This window comes from Nymphalis io, chromosome 24 (genome assembly GCF_905147045.1).
Source record: "Nymphalis io chromosome 24, ilAglIoxx1.1, whole genome shotgun sequence".
Lineage (NCBI taxonomy): Eukaryota > Metazoa > Arthropoda > Insecta > Lepidoptera > Nymphalidae > Nymphalis > Nymphalis io.
The window spans coordinates 3,673,157-3,693,727 of NC_065911.1; the positions used below are offsets into that span (position 1 = coordinate 3,673,157).

The 20,571-nt window shown below is 32.0% G+C and overlaps 2 protein-coding genes across 6 annotated transcripts in view; one reads left to right on the forward strand and one right to left on the reverse strand.

Moving 5' to 3' along the window:
• LOC126777865 (uncharacterized) overlaps positions 1–20,571 on the reverse strand; it is a 99,743-nt gene that overhangs the window by 2,919 nt on the left and 76,253 nt on the right. For 2 of the 5 annotated variants that reach the window (XM_050501114.1, XM_050501115.1), the window contains 6 exons: positions 5,510–5,610; positions 5,221–5,309; positions 4,828–4,958; positions 4,401–4,439; positions 4,047–4,082; positions 2,463–2,579 (listed from right to left, as the gene is read on the reverse strand). In XM_050501114.1, coding sequence (XP_050357071.1) covers positions 2,463–2,579; positions 4,047–4,082; positions 4,401–4,439; positions 4,828–4,958; positions 5,221–5,309; positions 5,510–5,610 — 513 coding nt within the window. Of the gene's footprint in view, positions 1–2,462; positions 2,580–4,046; positions 4,083–4,400; positions 4,440–4,827; positions 4,959–5,220; positions 5,313–5,509; positions 5,611–9,366; positions 9,432–20,571 lie in introns of those variants that run through there. The other 3 variants (XM_050501116.1, XM_050501117.1, XM_050501118.1) reach the window with 3 other exon arrangements.
• LOC126777905 (uncharacterized) lies at positions 12,294–17,518 on the forward strand. Its single transcript, XM_050501205.1, has 3 exons — positions 12,294–12,505; positions 14,853–15,242; positions 15,418–17,518. Exons 1-3 carry the CDS (start codon positions 12,343–12,345, stop codon positions 15,900–15,902), a joined length of 1,038 nt encoding a protein of 345 aa, XP_050357162.1. The 5' UTR covers positions 12,294–12,342; the 3' UTR covers positions 15,903–17,518.

The following is a 20,571-nucleotide window of genomic DNA, read 5'->3' on the forward strand; positions in this document are numbered from 1 at the left end:
ATTTACAATTTTTATTAATATTTTGTGCGTAATTAAGTACTGTGCATTGTGATTGTATTTGTTTGAAATTGTTATTTTAATTTTACATACATAATAAGGTACCCGTTTAGTGTTTAGTTAGTGTCACCGTTTGAACGGTTTTATTTGTATTTCTGCTCACATCAACATACAAGGTTTATTTTAAACCTCTTTTACGGCAACTTACGTGTTCAAAGATTCTGAAAAACGCTTTTTATCTCTGCTTTAATTGACACAGACGTGGTTTTGTCCAACTGTTCGTTGATCGTTTCAAAATTAGGTGTAGCGTCACCTCGACGGATTTGTCGCGTTAATATTATGATTTGGGCACGCGACGTGCGTCACACTTCCGCAGCCATTGATTGAATCACAAACAGATTGAGATCCATGGACAATAGTACGCAATTATTAATTTTTAATAGTTTAATATTGCCATATAATTATAAAATAAATTAAATCAATCTAAGACAGATTTGTAATAACGTTTAAAAATAAAATGACATTGAAGTATTTAATAAAAATTGTCATTGTCAACACAAATTGATATCTAAAATTTAAAACATACGTACAATTAGAATGAAATTAAGTTGAGATAAAGTGTCAATTAAATAATATCCGAAAATTAATCAATCAAACCAATTGTTTATAACCTTATACATTTTGAATACAAATATATTAATAATATTTTAAAGAAGCAAAGACCATGATCGCAATTAGACATATTAGAGTTTCAGATACGACAGTGTAAGAAAAAAAAACAATATAAAGTAGAAAACATTTCAACAAACCATATCCGACAATCATTGATACACACAAACGTAATAATGATCATAAACAAATCACCATCATATCTCCTGAACAGTTGAAGACATTACACGAATCACTCACTGTGCGGTCCAAGCGACCGGCGGGACTGGACTGAGTTTATTTATAATTTCTTTACATTAGGTGGTACAATATTTTCATACGTCGGTGTCCGCCCTTGACTCAGATTCCAGACAAATCGTATTCGGATGGACCCTCTCAACGTGCTATTGACGTTTTATTGATTTCGAACAGTTTTCCGCGGTTCGCTGTTGCTAATGGATCTATTTTCGTGCGTAATGGCTTCTAAAGCTTATGGATCATAACGATATAAGTCTACGTTTCTGAACGTTATTCGGCCCTATGAAATTCTGGCAATTGTTGGTCCAATATCAATTGCTAATAATCATCGAACGAAGGTAACACTCGGTGAGTAAGTTTTTAAAATTATTTTAAGTTTCCTTATAAAACATTTTATATTTCTTTTATTTAATACAGAAGTCGAAAATTCTTCTACTTCTTTAATTAAAAGCTTTATTCGGAATTATTAAATTTGAGTATATATTAGAATATGTATAATTTACAATTAATTTATTAATAAATAAAGCCTTTATTTCTGTTCTTAATTATGCAAATAATAATAATTGTAGTTTTGTGAATGTGTGCCATTGCCAGTGCCATTTTAAAGTAAAATATTATAATTTATAATATTATAATAATTGTCAAAATGCACTATGTACCACTGAAAAATTGCGAATAGTTCACGATTTTTTTAATATATCGTTTGAATAATAACCCAAATAGTAAATTCAAACCATTTGATACATTTATTATGTTTATTGTAATTAATTGTACAAGAAATTAATAAACCTATAAAATCTGTAGAGTTGTCTTCGAAATCAACTTAATTAAAACTGCCCTGTAGCGTAGATACTAAAACTGAGCCATAAATATAAGCTATATGATACAGTAGGCTATACTGTAAGAACAAACACGAACCTCACCGCAGAAAACGGTCGTAAAATATCAGAAAGTGATATGCGACATTGACAGTAATAATCATAACATTTCAAGAAAACACGCATCAAAATCGTATATTTCGGTTACTATATGTCGGCTGTCAACATTTCACGGGTGAGTTATGAAGTTAGCTACAGAATAGCACTTCAGGGTCTTTAATTAAAGATATAATTCAGTTGTCACTGGTCGTTTCGTATTTACTACTTATGAAGTATTTTTTTTTTATAGAATAGGAAGGCGGACGAGCATGCGGGCCACCTGATGGTAAGTGGTCACCAACGCCCATAGACATTGGCATTGTAAGAAATATTAACCATCGCTTACATCACCAATGCGCCACCAACCTTGGCAACTGAGATGTTATGTCCCTTGTGCCTGTAATTACACTGGCTCCCCTCAAACCGGAACACAACAATACCAAGTACTGCTGTTTTGCGGTAGAATATCTGATGAGTGGGTGGTACCTACCCAGACGAGCTTGCACAAAGCTCTATCACCAATAAGTCATACATATTGACATACGTCACTTTTCAGCGCCATGTTATGTAAGATATTTTGATAATTCCACGTAGAACTATATATTTGTCTTTTTTTTAATTAATTATTCTTTATTATTGTACCTTGTTTTCTTGCTCCCCCTCCTCTGGTACGACGCTGAGATCATGAAAGGCAACAGCTCGAACAGAACCGTCTGCGCTTGCGCACTCCGGACACGCGCTGCACACTGACGCGCTGTCCTGCCAAACAAAACTGTGCTTTATTAACGTTCACTAAAGTTAGTTTTTTATTTGCAGATGCATTAATTTTATATTTAATATTTTTATTGTATACAGAGATGTTATGATAAAATGCTTTGAAAAAATATTTATTTCCAATTAATTTTCAGAATGGTTTACTTTTTTTTTGCCTATTAACAAAAGTTTTACGCAATAACATTATTTTAAATTCATATTTTAATTAAAAGTGAAATCCGAAACGTTATGCATGATTTAAAATATATACAAAAATCATCATTACATAATATACCATTTTATTACGAGTCGAATAATATTATTTTAAAATAAATTGATTATTTATTTATAAAAATATATACACACAGATAATAAATACACGTTAAATAATACTTTAAAACATTATTAATCTATATGATATAAACAATGATATGGAATGGGTTTGTGGTTGATGGAAATATTTTTTATAACGCATTCTGCTGTGCTGGAATGTGCGTGACATGCTAGTCAATTAAATAAATAAGAATAAATTGTAGCGCCGATTCTGACCATCACATAAATTATGATGATAAAAGATCCCAATTAAAGAGCGTATGTGTGTCACTAGCATTTTGTCCCGGGTAACATGATATGAGAGAGAGAGCACGATCTCACTAAGGAGGACGCTTTAGATCGGGCAAAGTGGAGGCATAGATGCAGGAAAGCGGACTCTTGCGTTACTAGGCCGGGAAAATGCTAGGCAGAAGAAGAAGAAGAAGAAGTAATAAATTCGATAAAAATAGAGATTCAAATAAAGTGTTATTAATATAGAAAAAATATAGCATTTTTTTTTCTAATGTCAAGAATGGAAAAGTATTTAGAGTTCGATACTGAAAAAAATATATTTCGGGTATTTATATACCGGAGTATATTATATGCTTTGGTAAATAAATCTGGATAGAGAATATATTAAATCACAAAATTTACAAATAAAATGGAACATTCTAAATCAAAATTCTAAATGGAATTTTACTAAATCAAATTTAAATCAATAAATTTTGCCAGACGAAATACTGGCTGTTTGCTATACTTATAATATAGGTAGGCGAACGGGCAAATGGGCCACCTTATAAGTGGTAAGTGGTCACTACCGCCCATAGACATTGGTGCCGTAGGAAATGTTAACCATTTATTACGTCACCAACGCGCCACCAACCTTGAGAACTAACATGTTATGTCCCTTGTGTCTGTAGTTACAGTAGCTCAATCACCCTTCCAATCAAAATACAACAATACTATGTATTACTGTTTGGTAGAATATCTGATGAGTGGGTGGTACCCATACGGGCTTGCACAAAACCCTATCGCCAAGCAAATGGTAATCTATTTCCTAATGTATTGTGATAAGTGCATAAAAAGCATAACAGAGTGAGACTATCTAATCTAGATTAATCTAGTTCAAATCTAGACATAACAAGTTGTAGTGTCACTTACACTATGCTCAGCTGGCTCAATATTATCAGGAGGATACTATGATGCAAAATAAAAAACATATATTTAGATAAACTACATTCATTAAAATACATCAATTAAATTTAAAAAAAAAATAATAATTTTGCATTTGAAAATATTCTATCATAAATAACTGGTCTTTCCAAAAGTGCAAATTCGATAGAGAAGCTTATTAAGGTATTATTGTTAAACCAAAATGTATTCATTATTAATAACTTAGGGTGCAAAATACGATATTAATCATCATCAATCAAATCGCTTGTTTTATTACCATATACATCTGGTTGCTATATTATGTACATTTCAATTAAAAATAGGACATGTCCTTGTACTTACATCAGGGTATTCTGATTCGTAAGGATCGGCCTGTGACTGCTACACGCGTGCGTAAAATCATAAAATTATTAAAGCACTAAGTTATTAAACAGTTTTAATCTATATACTAAAATCTCCCACAATTTCTAAGAAATCAGGGACTTAAGTTATTTCTTTGCCATTAAACATGCTCTACATTGCAAATAATTGTATTGCCAAACGAATAGTATAATTATTTCTACTGATTGAAAAAGGTCGCTAGGTGCTGTTAATTGAAGGAGGCCGCGTGGCTTCGATAGAGACTATTATTGTTATTATTTATCTTACTAATCATTTACCCATAGACGTTTTGTTTTAATCTATCGTACCTAGTAACTAGTAACCTAGTCCCCCGTCACACGTGGGTAAAGCGGAAGCTAATTTGAATGATAAATGCTAAGCAACCTACGTCCGAATGTTCCGGTGATGAGCGACGTTCCCGTAGCATTCTATCAAGTCTATCATATTCGTAGCGAAGCGCTGATATTTCACGCTTGAGTTGTTCGTTCTCTCGCTTCAGCTTCTTTATATCTGATTGACCTGGAAGAAGATTCGAAATTCAAATATTACATTGTGTTTTGAGATATTATTATATCTTGATTAATAACATTTATTGAGTTTTTCTATTAAGTGATTTTGAATAACAGTGTGTCATTAAGTGGTTACGGTTGGTTGACACTCCCGTACCTTAGAAAGGATATATCCGGTTGCGTCCAATTGCCGTCCTAGGGATTATGACAATGAGGGAATAGAAAGTCTATCGTAAATAAAATATATCATATATAAAAAAATGTTATTAAACCTCTTTCAACTTCGGCGTTTATGTTGATGGTGCGTAGGCGCAGCTCTTCGTTCTCGTATAGCATACCCCGCGACGACTTCCGATCCAACCTATTATAAATATAATAAATTAAGTTATCTTTATAAATTAACGTATTTTTCAAAAATCTGTGGTTAAGCCAGAGCCTCTAGCACAAAGTAAATTATAACAAATTACTTAAATGAGTATAATGTAATATACTTTAGCAGTGTTAAATAATACAATTATAATCATAATTATTTATTTAAAATAATTATATATTGTTACGTACTTCCGGTTCGGTTTGACGTTGACATCTTTCCTGCGCGTGCGCAACATGCTCGCTCCCGTCACGCTCGACATGTTGCCGCCCCTCCATACGTCGATTAACACCTGGAAATACAATAAATCTCAAATTTCTCTAAATTGATATATTTTTTAACTATTAAGGCTGAAATATTTCTGCAAGAGCTATTTTTTTTATTATATTATTTTATGAAAAAAAAAATGCTTAATATATATGTGTTTGGTTAAAACAAAAGTTTGTAAAACTGCATTGTTATTCTGTAAGAACTCACTTCATTACTCAGCCGTGAAATGTTCACAACCGACCTATGTTGATATACTATTTTGATGCGTGTTTTCTTGAAATGTTATAATTATTATGGTCAATGTCGCATGTCACTTTCTGACATTTCACGACCGTTTTCAGAGTTTCGTCGTGTATGTCAAGTTAATTTATCAAAAAACAATTCTTTGTTTTTTGCGGATTTTTAAAAGAAAATTTTGATGATATTGGTCCATTTCCAAAACATACAAATAATAAGTTTAATATAAGTCATAGAATGTAATATTTTTTTAATAATGTTTAATAAAAGAAAAACTCAATAAATACTTCAAAGTTACCGATTACCTCACTGGGAAACCTGGTATTCGTATATCATATCCCTAAGTAACAATGTATACATACGTACAATACAAATTTGACTGCCTCGTTGGTCTAGTGGCTTGATGTAAAGCCGCAGACCCGGAGGTCCTGGGTTTAATTTCCAGGTCGGTTCAATAAAAAGTTATTGGGTTTTTCTGTCAGAAAATTCTCAGTAGCAGCGCGGAGTCTGAAAGTTGGAAGCGTATACACTCCCGTGCCTCGGAAAGCACGGAATGCCGTAGGTCCTGCGCCTGAACTCTTTCCGGTCGTGTCGGAATGCCGTCCCATCGGATGTCGGAGTATGAGAGTCAGAGAATAGAGAGTGCACCTGTGTTTGCACACACACTTGTGCACTATAATATTTCCTGCGCAGTTGGCTAATCTCTCTTGAGTTTGGCCGCCGTGGCCGAAATCGGTCTGGAGGACATTATTATTATTACAAATATGAAACCCACAAATTACATAACACGGCGAATGAACTTTTGGCTGAATTTGGTCTACGAAGAATAAATCGGCGGCCACTACCTCAGGTAGCAGTAATAACTACCGAGTCAACGGTTTATTCAAGGGAGTTTTCGGGCGTACATATAATTACATCATATTATATGCTAAAGCCTTCTCCGAAACACGCTACAAGAGAAGCCTTAATTGTTAGTATAGATTTATAGTATTTTTGTATCATATACAGATATAATAAATACCATATTTTAAAATCTTTCTAGTTATTTTTCCTTTTGTAAGAAGTCACTACATAGATTTTAATGAAACTCTGCAAAATGATAGCCGTTCATCCCAGAAAGAAAATGTAACCCTGATCTACCGTAAATGGGTTAATATTAAAACATTAAAACTAGACACCATTTTGTAATATTTCAGTCATTGTTGTAAGTCTATGGCGCCATTATTAACAACAGCCATAGACATATGATACGTAACGGAAATCCGGGGCATGTGAGGAATACTTATATAACTAATATGTAATCCGTAGACATGTGAGCGATCTGACATACTAAGCTAAGACCTACTTTGATGAGGAAAATGTGACTTAAAACGTGATTTTCTAAAATAAACCCTAAAACTGCAACTCGAAAGGTTATATTTGTTTGTTTTTTTTCATTATATATAGATATAATTTTTGGTATTAGAATGTAATAAATATTTTAATGTATAATAATATGTAGTAACTGTCCCACTACTGGGCCTTATCCTCTCCTTTTTGAAAGGTGGTATCGGAACTAAGATTTCTTCGCGATATTTTTCTTCACCGGTCAGCACGAGGTGAATTATAAAGCACATGAAAATTCAATGATGAATCGTCGGGTTTGCTCGCGTTTGAACACGTTATCTTTGCTTAAGATTCACGTATTTTAACGGCTGCGCCTTATGGGCCTAATGGGTTACTTAATAATGTTGTTATAAATGCGAAAGTGAGTTTGTTTGTTTACATACAGAAAAGGATATAAGGTAGCTAACATTTTCCTCCCTTACGTGCGTGGTTGGTAACTAGTAAGAAAGTACTGGAAAAAATTCTTGTATTATAAAATATTTAAAGAAAATGTCGTGTTTTTCGGGCTCAGTTGAATCTAGAGTCAGAATCAAAGTATGTGTGGTAAAATTGAGCTGTCTATTCTATTAAATATCTGCATTATATATCTGAATTTATATGGTCGTATCGAAGTGATCACTAAGTAGCGATAAGACTTTCTAATCTTGTATCTGTAATTTTTTGTCGTGTTTGTTGTTTGTATTTATAATTAATTTTCGTCTAAATAAAATATTATTTTTATCCATGTAAAACAGTTCGGTAGCTTATCTCCTCTCAAACGCTTTTCTTTGTTTTTGTTTGGTTGCTATTGACGAGTTTTATTGTTATCGAATATAAAAAAAAATGAAATACGAGTAGTGAAAAAAAATGTAAACTTGAAATTAAATATATAATTTGCTTAAATTTACAATACTTACCCCACAACTATTTATGATAATACAAATATAGTTACACACTGATTATTATGGTCTTTAAAATACACATCTATCTAAGCTTCTCTTGTAACAAATTTCTGTGGCAACACAGTAACAACCTGTGAATGTCCCACTGCCGGGCTTAGGCCTCCTCTCCCTTTTCGAGGAGAAGGTTTGGAGCTTATTCCACCACGCTGCTCCAATGCGGGTTAGTGAAATACACATGTGGCAGAATTTCAGTGAAATTAGAGACATACAGGTTCCCTCACAACGTTTTTTTTCACCGTCAAGCACGAGATGAATTATAATCACAAGTTAAGCACATGAAAATGCAGTGGTGCTTTCTCGGGCTTGAACCCACATTTATCGGTTAGGATTCACGCGTTCTTACCACTGCGTCATCTCGGCTTGTGTGGCAATACGAGTGCTTGTAAAATGCTTTAAATCTTAGAGGTACAGATAATTAAATTAATTTAATGCTTATAATCAAAATTTAAGTTTAAGTGTCAAAGAATATCTGAGTTCCGAATTTAAGCCACTGGAGTTACTTCGTAAATTTCGATTGTCTTATAATTTATTTTAATTGAAATAATTAATTACGAGTATACTTATAAAACTATATAATATTTTTTTTTATCGTGGCTTGAATCACAGTACTTACTGTTTGTTTATCCAAAGAGTTCTATTAAAGTCCTGTAGATGTTATGTTGTGTATAATAATATTATATATTTAAGAATTACTCTTTATTCCTTTGTTTGTTTGTTGTTCGATATTGGAATATCCCGATTATGTGACCAATAAGCACGTGACGATATTTACGATATAAATTTATACATTTATATAAATATTCAAATTTTTATTTAATATAAAGTACAGCACGTTTCTCATTGAACTGTTATATGAAGATTCGAAATTCAAAAATAACTATTTTTTTTTTGTATAATAATAAATTTTACAAAATTCGTTAAATTTTGTAATGTTTTTAACATTGTAACTAAAACACGAATTCAAAAATATTAATTTTATTTCAAATCAATTTGAATTATACTTGTCAAGACAATAAATAATATAATAAGCCGTTTAAAAAATAGATATAAATCCGTTTCTATAATAATAATATAAGAAGATTTAATTCTATATTTAAAATTAGGATCAATTCCATTTTTAAAATTTGAAACGCACAAAAACACCCGTTCAAAAAACGGCAACACTTCACAGATAACATTTTTTTACATATAATTAATTAAAATAAGAATCTTACTTGTGGAATATAACTAATGCTGGCTTCTATTAGAGTGTAATTAGATTACGCGAGACACCGACCAGCAAATCTGTAAAACTGACTTTAGTTGAGCACTCTTGACCTGCTCTAGACTTTACTCATGCGCAGTGCCCGACTAACTTAATTATGTAAAAATTTATATCTCTATATACGAGTCTTTATAGTCAGTCTTAAGAAGTCGCTAAAACATGGGTTTTTGTCACGTAGACTGTTGTGTCTAGTAAGCGCACATTAATGATTTTTATAGACTAATGCTTATATACCTATTATTTTGTTTATGTATTTAAATCGTTTCTTCACTATGAACCTTCTTTTACAATTGATTCTAATAAAAATATTTTTTAATCTTGATTGCAAACAATACATTACTCATACTAATAAGATAATTATAAAGCATAAGGAATCGGATTTACCGATTACAATGACCTCTATCAGGCAACCTCTTTGAGAAGAGTATGGAAAAATCAGAAAAGATTATAGCGACAAACAATGTACGTATACATTTATAATAAATTAGCAAATCAATAAATAATAATTATGAAAACTATTTTTAAATACAGGAGACGCTTATTTCGAGTTATAGTGCATTCGATTTCGAAAGGTTTTTATAGGTAAATATTCAACTTGCAAGGTTTAGATTCTATTCTACCTAAGTAATATTAATTTTCGCTGTAAGAAGTTTAAACCGTTTACACCGCCAAAGGTAAGGTAGGTCATGTTATGTATATCTCGAGATCTCAGTACAGCGTCATACCGTCACGTTTACAATACGTTGTTCTCATACGCAGAGAAGCCACCAAAGATAACGTTTATCGCATTATTTCTTATTTCTCTAATATGTAACGCATTTGTAGGATAATACCCTGATTATCTTAAAGTGCGATATCTTTTAAAAACTTTGAAGATGATAAATATAATCTATTAAAAAATTAGACTAAAATTATTGATACATTTTTCAAGAGTGTGCGGGTAAAAATGATAGCAAGTCTTTAATTTTGGTCAACCAAAATTTGGTTTAAAGTTTATTTGGAATAAGGATTTTTACTGCATCTTGGCTCAAGTAGCTATCTCATAAGTCTGCAGATCTCTAGGTTCTGGGAAAATTCCGGGTCTAGTCATTAACGCTATTTAAAAAAAAAAGTAATAACCTCGTGTTATGGAAGTTGCCAGTTTACACTCCCGTTTCGAAAGCACATGAAGTAGAGTAGAGCCAATACTCATTGCGGTCGTGTCGTCCGTCCTATCGGACTATACTCTGAGTTTCTTTCGCCGGTTCTTCTCAGAGCTGGGCGTTTCTTTCCGAAGCGATAATAATTTCTAATTTGACTATTAATAAATACGTGTAAGGCTTCCATGTTCCATGTTCCATGACTAAATCATAAGTTATACTAAAAAAAAATATTTATTTCATATATATATTTTTTAAATTTTTATTTATCATAAACGTACATATTGTACTATTTTTATACGCAAATATTAAGCTTTTATCATGTGTATGTCAAAACTTGTTTTTCATGGTGGTATGCGCAAACGATCCCGTGGTTGTGTCGGTCCCACCCCCATTGCTGAGATAAAAAATTGGTCACTATCTTCAACTAAAATGTAAACCGATTGAGATTTTGCATACCTTTATAATAAATAATAAACATACCAGTTTTTCAAAATGGCCACTAAGTTTATTTGAAAATTGTTTTTTCGGGTCTGATACAATACACAATACATGGAAAGTCGATACAAATACTCGCCATGATCAAAACGTATATGTACATAATATACAGAGTGAGTAAAAAGTATAGGAAGTATTACTTGTCTTAAAATGACGATTCGAAATGAATTGTGATGTTCCTCTTGGTTGCACTGTACTCTGTTACAAATACAATTAGAAAATAAATCATTACCGTCCCCAAATCAGCTGGTTTCAAACCTAAACAATGAGCTACGTAATACGCCACTTATATTCGAAACAAACAACAAATAAAATATAATATTTGTAATCTTGTTAAATTTTAATACAGTTCTAAAATTTAAATACAAATCATAATTTAGTCTGATTATATTTTTGTTTATATAAACGATAGGTCAATTATATTTGATTTTGTTTGTATTTTATTTCGCAACTCCGAACAATTGTATAGTTTTTTTATGAGTCTAATGTTTTCGTGTCATAAATACGATCAATAAGTATCTCCCTCAAAGCAATTTCACTATACAATGTCGCAATTAAACGCGAGATAATACAAAAGGCAGGTAGGAAGCCAAGTAAAAGTTATTATTAAGATACCCCAAAAGCGTTGAACTTGTAAGGCTTGAAATTTATATTTTATAAACCAATTTTTGTTGCCAAATAAGAAGTATACAAGTATTCTTGAATTTAATAAAATAATGACTTTTTTTTAAATTAAATTTTAGTTATAATTTTAAATTACAAAAAGTTGAGACGGAATCATATTAGCTAAGAGTCTTAAGACCAAAGACTGGAAAGGAACCAAATGAATTGGAATGGATTTGAAACAATGAAATCGTACACAATAGATACCTACCATATGTATTTATGTTAAAATGTAAGAATACCAGAATCGTATACTTCTTTAACCATAGTAAATTAGTTATTATTAAAGTATTAACGTATCGTGACTAAAACAGTTTTAAAATAGTGCTTATAATATCTGTACAAAGAAAGAACAAAGTTCAATTAGATCAGTAAAGGTAAGCGAAGTATGAAATATGCGAAAGTAGGGTTGAGCTAGTGTAATAAAAGCGGATAAATCGGCGAGGCGTGTCGCGTTGGCGGAGAGGGGAGCGGGGCGACGAACGAGGAAGATGGCGATAGACTTGAGCGGTGGCGGGACCGAGCGAGCGGATCGGGCGGGGAGCGAGAAGCGGGCTGCGTTCAGTGCGCCGCCACGCGTCGCTCGTATCGCGCGTTTTCGCTCCCGCTAGCGCATCCGCTCCGCTATGAAGGTGAAAGTCAAAGGCGCCCGTGCCAAAAACATGGACAAGCTGATCGCGGCAGTTCAAGCCCGCGAGTGCTTGTGGGACAAAAGTTACAGAGGGCACAGAAATCGGTTTAAGTTGGAGCGTTATTGGAACGAAGTGGCCACAGAAGTTGGGACCACTAGTAAGTATTGAAGGTGAACGGCCTGTGAGCGCGGCCATATTTGATGTCGCCATTTGTTGTTGATGCGCGTAGCGTCGTCGCGCATTCGACTATATGAGTCGGCGCTTTGCACCGAATTGGCGCTAGTAACGCTAGTTCCGCCCAAGATAATAAAATATAGATAAAAGGGATGTACCTATAGAAAACAGAACAAAAATTGTTATGTTTACTAAATAATCGTATTGGTATAAATTTAAATAAAAAAATAATAAATCCTAAAATAAAAAATTATTGATAATTAATAAAAATATAACACAATATTTTTCGTTTAATAAGATATGTTATAGGTAAAATCTTAAAATATGCAGAGTTTAAGCTTATGACAATTACTTCAACACAATATATTTATAACTGATGACTTTACTATACTTTTAATAATAAAATGATTGGTGGCTCACCTTACACTCGACTTCACGCGAGTTTAGTTTCGATGACAGCGTTTCTTTAAAATAAATCTTGCTTATATAATATATCTGGTAAAAATAAATTAGATATCGCGACAAAATATTTAACAGCCTGTGGCCCGCCAGACACCTAGCGCTAATATTGAGTAAAGCGCGCCCAACGCCATTTAGCCGGATTTGCTCAAAATTACAATAACTTTTTAAATAAATAAAGACAAACAAATTTAATATTTTTTAATGAAAATTAATATTGTATTTGAAATAAATAAATATTATTTATCGCATTTCTTAATATATTAAATATGAACATGCTCTGCTTTCATATAATGATATTATGTTGGGGAACCTTCAGTGTAAATATTTTAATATGATTTCCGTGCGAACAATTTTTTTGTCTACCTTTAGACTATTTATGCCACTGTGTTTCATGTAGCCATCCATGTTCTTTCGAACTTCATAGAGGAATACTAAATAACTAATAGTCTTCTATATTAAAAAGAAGTAAAGTTTGTGTGTTTGTAAGTTTTGATGACAGTTGTATTCGATGAAATTATGAGTAATTTAAAAAAAATCCAAATATTTTGGATGAACCTTCAGGAGTTTGAAATTAAAAGAAGCAGTAGAACTCATTTGTACTATATGTGAAATTGATGTAATATTATGTTTTACTGGTGGTAGGGCTTTGTGCAAGCTCGTCTGGGTAGGTACCACCCACTCATCAGATATTCTACCGCAAAACAGCAATACTTGATATTGTTGTGTTCCGGTTTGAAGGGTGAGTGAGCCAGTGTAATTACAGGCACAAGGGACATAAAATCTTAGTTCCCAAGGTTGGTGGCGCATTGGATATGTAAGCGATGGTTGACATTTCTTACAATGCCAATGTCTAAGGGCGTTTGGTGACCACTTACTTGTGGCCCATATGCTCGTCCGCCTTCCTATTCTATAAAAAAAAAAAAAAATGTAATATTATGTACCTATGTTGAAATATGACACTAACCCTATTCAACGGGTACTTCCTAATTACTTATTTTGTTTACGCTACGTTTAAATGAATGCATTCTATAGAAATGTCGAATAGCTTAAAAATACATAAACAAAGTCAACAACGACTGTTATCTAAGTATATATATTACTCACAAATTGATAAAAATGTAACTAAAAGATATATTTAAAATTAATTTAAATATATTATAAATCACGTCTGCCTGAATGATGATATTTATATTATTTTAGAAAATGTTTTTTAATATTATTGAAAATACGTTTAGAATACAAGAAGAAAGATTATTTATTTATATATATTTGTAAAAATATAAAGTAATTAACGGCTTTAAAAAACATTCAATGTAAGTAAAAATTATTCTTCAAAAATACCTCGCTGAGGCTATTTTAGGTAGGCAGGTAGGATTGGAGATTTTTTGGTATAAATAACGAAATAATTTCTGGTCTGATGTGTTTGCGCGGTATTGGAAAATCAATACAATCTATTTACTATCATAAGATTATTATTATATCTATCTCCGTAGATTAAGCGTCCAAGCCCTTGTAACTTAATAGCTTTTTATCTATCGCAACTATTTACAAAAAGTAACAATTTACATTGCCAGTATAAAAAATATTTACATTAAGGACTTAAATGATAAAGAACTGCTTCCACTTCGCTTTATCTTAATTCTGTTTATTTATTGAAATAGTAACACCATCAACTTCTAACCAAACACTTCAAATTAACAATTAAAACTGATAATGTTACAAGGTATCACTTTAGATGTAAACAAATTGGTTTGATTTGTTCTTGATTCAAAATCAGTTCCTTATCGTTCTTCTTAAAGGGACATGAAATATACTATTATCCTCATTTTCATGATTGGAAAATAAGCGTAATTCAATCATATTTTCAGGTCTAAACTGCAGAAAGAGATGGAAGAACCTCAAAGACCAATGTCGAAAAGAAATGAAGAAAAATCCAAACGAATCCGAATGGCCGCATTTCCAAAAATTAAAATTCATTCATCACCAATTTTTAGCGGAGGATGAAGAAGGTGATGATGACACAACTGATGAAGTATTTAATTCTCTCGATGAATCTATAAAACGACCAAAACTTGGATATACAATGAGAAAGAAATTACTTATGAACAAAAGAAGAACTATAGATGTCGATATGAACAAATTGATTGAGCTAGTTCAAGTGAGAGATATCATATGGAATAGACAGTTAAAAGGACATCACAACTGGTACAAGTTGGATGAAAGTTGGAAGGAGATTTCTCGTGAATTAGGAGTTACTCGTAAGTATTATGATATTTATTCATCATTTTGTTACTTTAGTCATTATAAACTATTTGAGAAATGATTTCGTTGTTTTATATTACCTTTGTAAATTTGTAATCCAAAAAGAGTACCTCCAAAATGTGATGTATAGATAAATTAAAAATAAATTGAAACCAGATATAATTCTTACAGGAGACGAAGCGAGATTGAAATGGAAATATCTACGAGACCAAGCGAGAAAAGAAGTTCGCAAACAGGGATCGGAATGGGAGTATTTACCAAAACTCCAATTTCTTACCAATCAGTTTAATGATTACGAAGGGAACGATACGGCTGATGACCACTTCAATCAGGACACAGACTTCGATACCACCGCTGATCAGAGCAGTAGCTTCTATATCGAACCACCAACAAACGATGTTAGCGTCAAAGATGATGAATTTGATGAATTTGACACGAAACCTATTATTATGGAGACTGACTTCTACGACGATGACGATGAAGCCCAAAAGAGCGTTGGCAATAGTAATGATACTCCTGAAGTAGCCAAAGATGAGGATATAGGCTTCTTCAACAGTCTTATCCCGCATGTGAAAAAGTTGGGACCAGCCAAGAAGTTAATGTTGAGAATGAAGATCCAAGAACTGGTGTATAATACGGTTTACAACGAAACCTAGGACCGGCTTAATAAAGAAGACCTTGGGGTGCTTCTTTTGAACAATTTATAAATTCTGCTCTTAACGTGTTTTAAGTAAACAGTGTTACCTAAATGTCTTAGTAGGTTGAAGTGTTGAACAAAGTTGTGGTGGGTTGTTGGTTTCTTGAGATATTTAATAGGTGTTTGAAACTTTGCTTGACTTTAGTACCATTGTCATGTCAAATGATTGTTGTATATTATAAGATGCTAATTAATTAATTGGATCATGGGCAAAAATATAATGCTATGATACTGCGTAAAAGACAGAACATTTCAATGTTTATATAAATATTCAGCAATATTAAAAAAAACTGAATTATATGATAACATCATATACTTAAGATGCTATTTTGTCATATAATACAATAGATTAAGTTGCTGATTAATAGTTTATTGATTAGTGACAAATAAAAAAGGGAATACGGTATTATTGATATAATATTGTAGGATTTTATTGTCTTAAATATTATTTTTTTGACAACGATATCTTAGTCAGCGTTAAAAATATATATATATATATATTAAATGTTTCATCATTTACATTTTTGAATAGAATTATTGTAATTTTTGTACTAAACGCCAGATTCTGAAACGATTATCAATGACAGATTTACAAGTCTAAATATCGAACACTTATTGGTCGAATATTGCGTCATCAACAGCCGACCAATGACCATTCAGATTAAAATAAAATTGGATTACATGACTGATATGCATTTTGTAAATTAATAGCTTATAAATGTCCCTAAGCTGAGCTAAGATCTCCTTTTTGAGAAGATTAAAAAAGCAATGGTGTTGTAAAATCTGTAAGACGTTTGAAAGGGCGGAGTATACAGCAAGAAATAATTGCTACGCCTTTGTTGGTATTAATTGTTATTGTTATAATAAGCATAGCATTAGCTGCGCTTGGGTTGTTATTCAAATATTGCCCTTATATAAGCCGCAAGTTAGAAGTGGAAATTTGATGAGAAGATTAGAAGAGTTCGCCAGCTAGTGTTAAGTAAGTTTATACGTAGAAATTGTTTCTACTTTTGTTGTACATGATATCTAAAGAAATTTACTGATAGTGGATCTCCAGACTTGCCTGAGTGGGTACCGCTCACTCATCTGTTAGACATTTATATTTTGTATTGCTGTATTTGTAGGATGAGTGAGCCAATGTTTACCATTTACATAACTGCCAAAAATAAAGTACAAGACTTTTTTTTAATAAATAAATTGTACCGCCTTTAAATATTGTAATCTCTTTCTCACGAGTGATACTGAAACGGATAGTATAAAGGCTATTATGTAAGAACAAACTAAAAAGTAACCGCAGAACGGTCTCTCATTATAACATTTCAAGAACACGCGTATAAATCGGTTGTCCACATTTCACGGGTGAGTAATGAAGTGAGTTCTTGCAGAATAGCACTGTAGATATGTTAGTCTTGCCAAATTTAGATATTGTGTACCACAAAATCAGAATTATTGTTACATCTTTTAGAAATCATAAAAAGACTGTTTATTTTGTAATGCACAAACTATGACTATGTATGACGTTTATATAAGATAAAATGTCACGTATATTTACTTATATGTCTATATAAGTACATCTTTAGAATGTTCTATTAACATTTTGAAAAGAAACATGAAATAAAAAAAAAATTACCGTATATTTAGTTTCTTCGTCTCTAAACTCATTTGTATATTACTAATACTGTTTTTTATCTTTTGCACCTTTTGTACAATAATAAAAACTTTTTAGTATTATCGATTTTAGGATTTCGACGTAAACACAATTCTATTGTTACAAAGATTTAACTGTTTAGCTCTTAACTATTTCTTAAGGTATGAATAGCAATAATATAGTTAATATTACAAGATATTTGATTTTTAGAGGCTTATAAGAATATAATATTGATACTTTTAACATTAAAGTATTGAGTTATTGTAGAAACAAATACGGAATATACATAGTTACAAAATATTTCATGTGCTTTATATTTATTTTACCACAAATAGAATAATAAAGTGTATTTTTTGATGTGTAAACATATCAGCGGTAGGTACACGGTACAGCTTAACTGAGACTTCGAGCGTCAGACGAGTAAGCGTAAGATTTCGAGCGTCAGATGACATCAGCGTATGATTTCAAGCTTCAGATGACGTCAGCGTAACATTTGTTAATATAAGTGCTTTAATGTGTGCGTGAGATCGATATACGGTAGGGGCTAACTAAGACTGAGAGTCATAGGTTTACACATCAATTCTTGTCAGTATCTTTGCACTCACACCATTTTTTTTTTATAAATCTGTATATATATTTTTTTATAATCTACTGATGTAAAGGTCCGGTGATATAAGAGAGTCATTTCACAATTTACATCCCTATCGCGTTCCGAGCACAGAACTCACTTAGGATGGAAGTCATTGCAGCCCGTGATGGCTCACATTTCAAGCCGAAATTTTATACGAGTATTCGACTCTTTGAACGCTTAAACGTGTGTATTGTGTATGAACAAATTCGAAATTAACTTGATACCAAAATAGAAATAGATACGCGACATTAACTATAATAATTTATCGCAATATTTATCACCATGCATCAAAATAGCGTCTTAAATCTGTATTTAAAATTCCACGATTGATTTACGAAGTGTGTTCATACAGAATAGCAATCTAATAGCAATTTTATTGAATTATAACAAAAACAATAAGAACCCATATTATGCATGAAGATTACTGCTTAGATGTAATTTTAATCATTTTATTTATTACCTTTGAATTTATTATTAAAAAAAATGCGCGGTTTAAAAAATCCTGATTTTGTTCTTCTTTACTTTTGCCTTTAAACATTTTAATCTGATCCAATAAATCTTCGTAATTATATATGATTCAAATCACTGTTAGACTCAATTGTAGTTACAATGTACGTGTTGGTTATATTGTAACTACAGTGTTATTTTGTAGGAATTCGTATATTATTGAAAACTGATCTACGGTGAAAAATAATTTTCATCCGTATATCATTTATATGTTATAATTGTATTTTATTTTCATAAGAATTATTTACATTAAAGCATTAAATATATAAAAATTAAAATTAAAAATAGTTAATGTATATATTCTGTCCGCGTGGAATGGTGGCAAGAATATTAGCAGCTTTTCCTCTGTAATAAATAGGATAAAACAAACCAAAGGTTTTATTTCATCAAATATTAACTTATCGTTTAGAAATTACTTCGTATCTCACTTGTGAAATGTTGTAAATTGACGTACAGTAATACGCTACTTTGATGCATTTTAATATTGTAATTATTATAGCCAATGTTGCATATTATGACTTTGATATTTCACGATCGTGTTCTGCGCTGGGGTACAAGTTTGTTCTTACATAATAGGTCCACTGAACGCCTTGTTATCTATATGATTTACTATTATCGCCTATAGAATGATCTATTTAAGAAACAATAAAATATTACTAATAATAAACATGACTTACGATTATTTGTTTCCATTATACACGTCACTTTTATTTGATTGTATATCTAATGTTTTAACCACACCACAATTACAATATTCTTTATTAAAGTACGCTTTTACTTGGTGGTAGGTTATTGTGCAAGCCCGTCGGGGAAGTTACCACTATAAGCATACAATAAATGCTAAACAGCTTTACTTAGTACTTTACGTACTTTCCGAGGCAGTGAGTGCACTTCCAGCTTCCAACACAAGGCTTATTATATTTAGCAGAAAATGAATTGGCATTGTTTTAGAAACAATGTTATTTAAAATATTTAAGTAATTCCTAGAATCGCGTCAATTTTTTGTAGATAAAAATCTAATTTTCATATTGCATGTTACTTTGTGAAGTGTGAATAACCCAATGCTTTGCTGTTTGATAAAAATCGGTAGGCCTTGTGACTTTGGTTATAATATAATTTGGGTATAAATGCAGTTATAATAGTTATGTTATTACATACATACATATATATATATATATATATATATATATATATATATATATATGTGTAATAACATAACTATTGTTATATATTGTGTACTATATTATTACTTATAATAATAATAATGTCCTCCAGACCGTTTTCGACCATGGCAGCCAATATCGAGAGAGATTAGCCAACTACGCAGGAGATATTATAGTGAATCCGACACGATCGGAAAGAGTTTAGGCGCAGGACCAACGGCTTTACGTGCTTTCCGAGGCACGGGAGTGTACACATTTCGAACTTCCAGACTTCCAGACTTGCGGGCTGCTACTGAAACATTTTTAACAGAAAAACCCAATAACTTTTTATTGGCCCGACCTGCGAATTGAACCCAGGACCTCGGGGTCTGCGGCCTTTCATCAAGCCACTAGACCAACGAGGCCACTTATATTATAAATGCAAAGGTGATTTTTTTTGGACCGCTTTCATGCCTTAACTATTCAACCGCTCATCATGAGATTAGCATACACGTTGTCAGGGGTATAGAATAGGACATAAGGTACCAAACCCCCTCACAAGTGGACGAAGCCGAGACCAGAAACTAGTTTGCTATAAGTTACGGGACGAAAAACAGCTGTACTTATAAATCTATATTTATATAATACAAACAGCTTCATTTGAATTATTTATTTTGTCAGTCTAATTAAGAGTAATGTA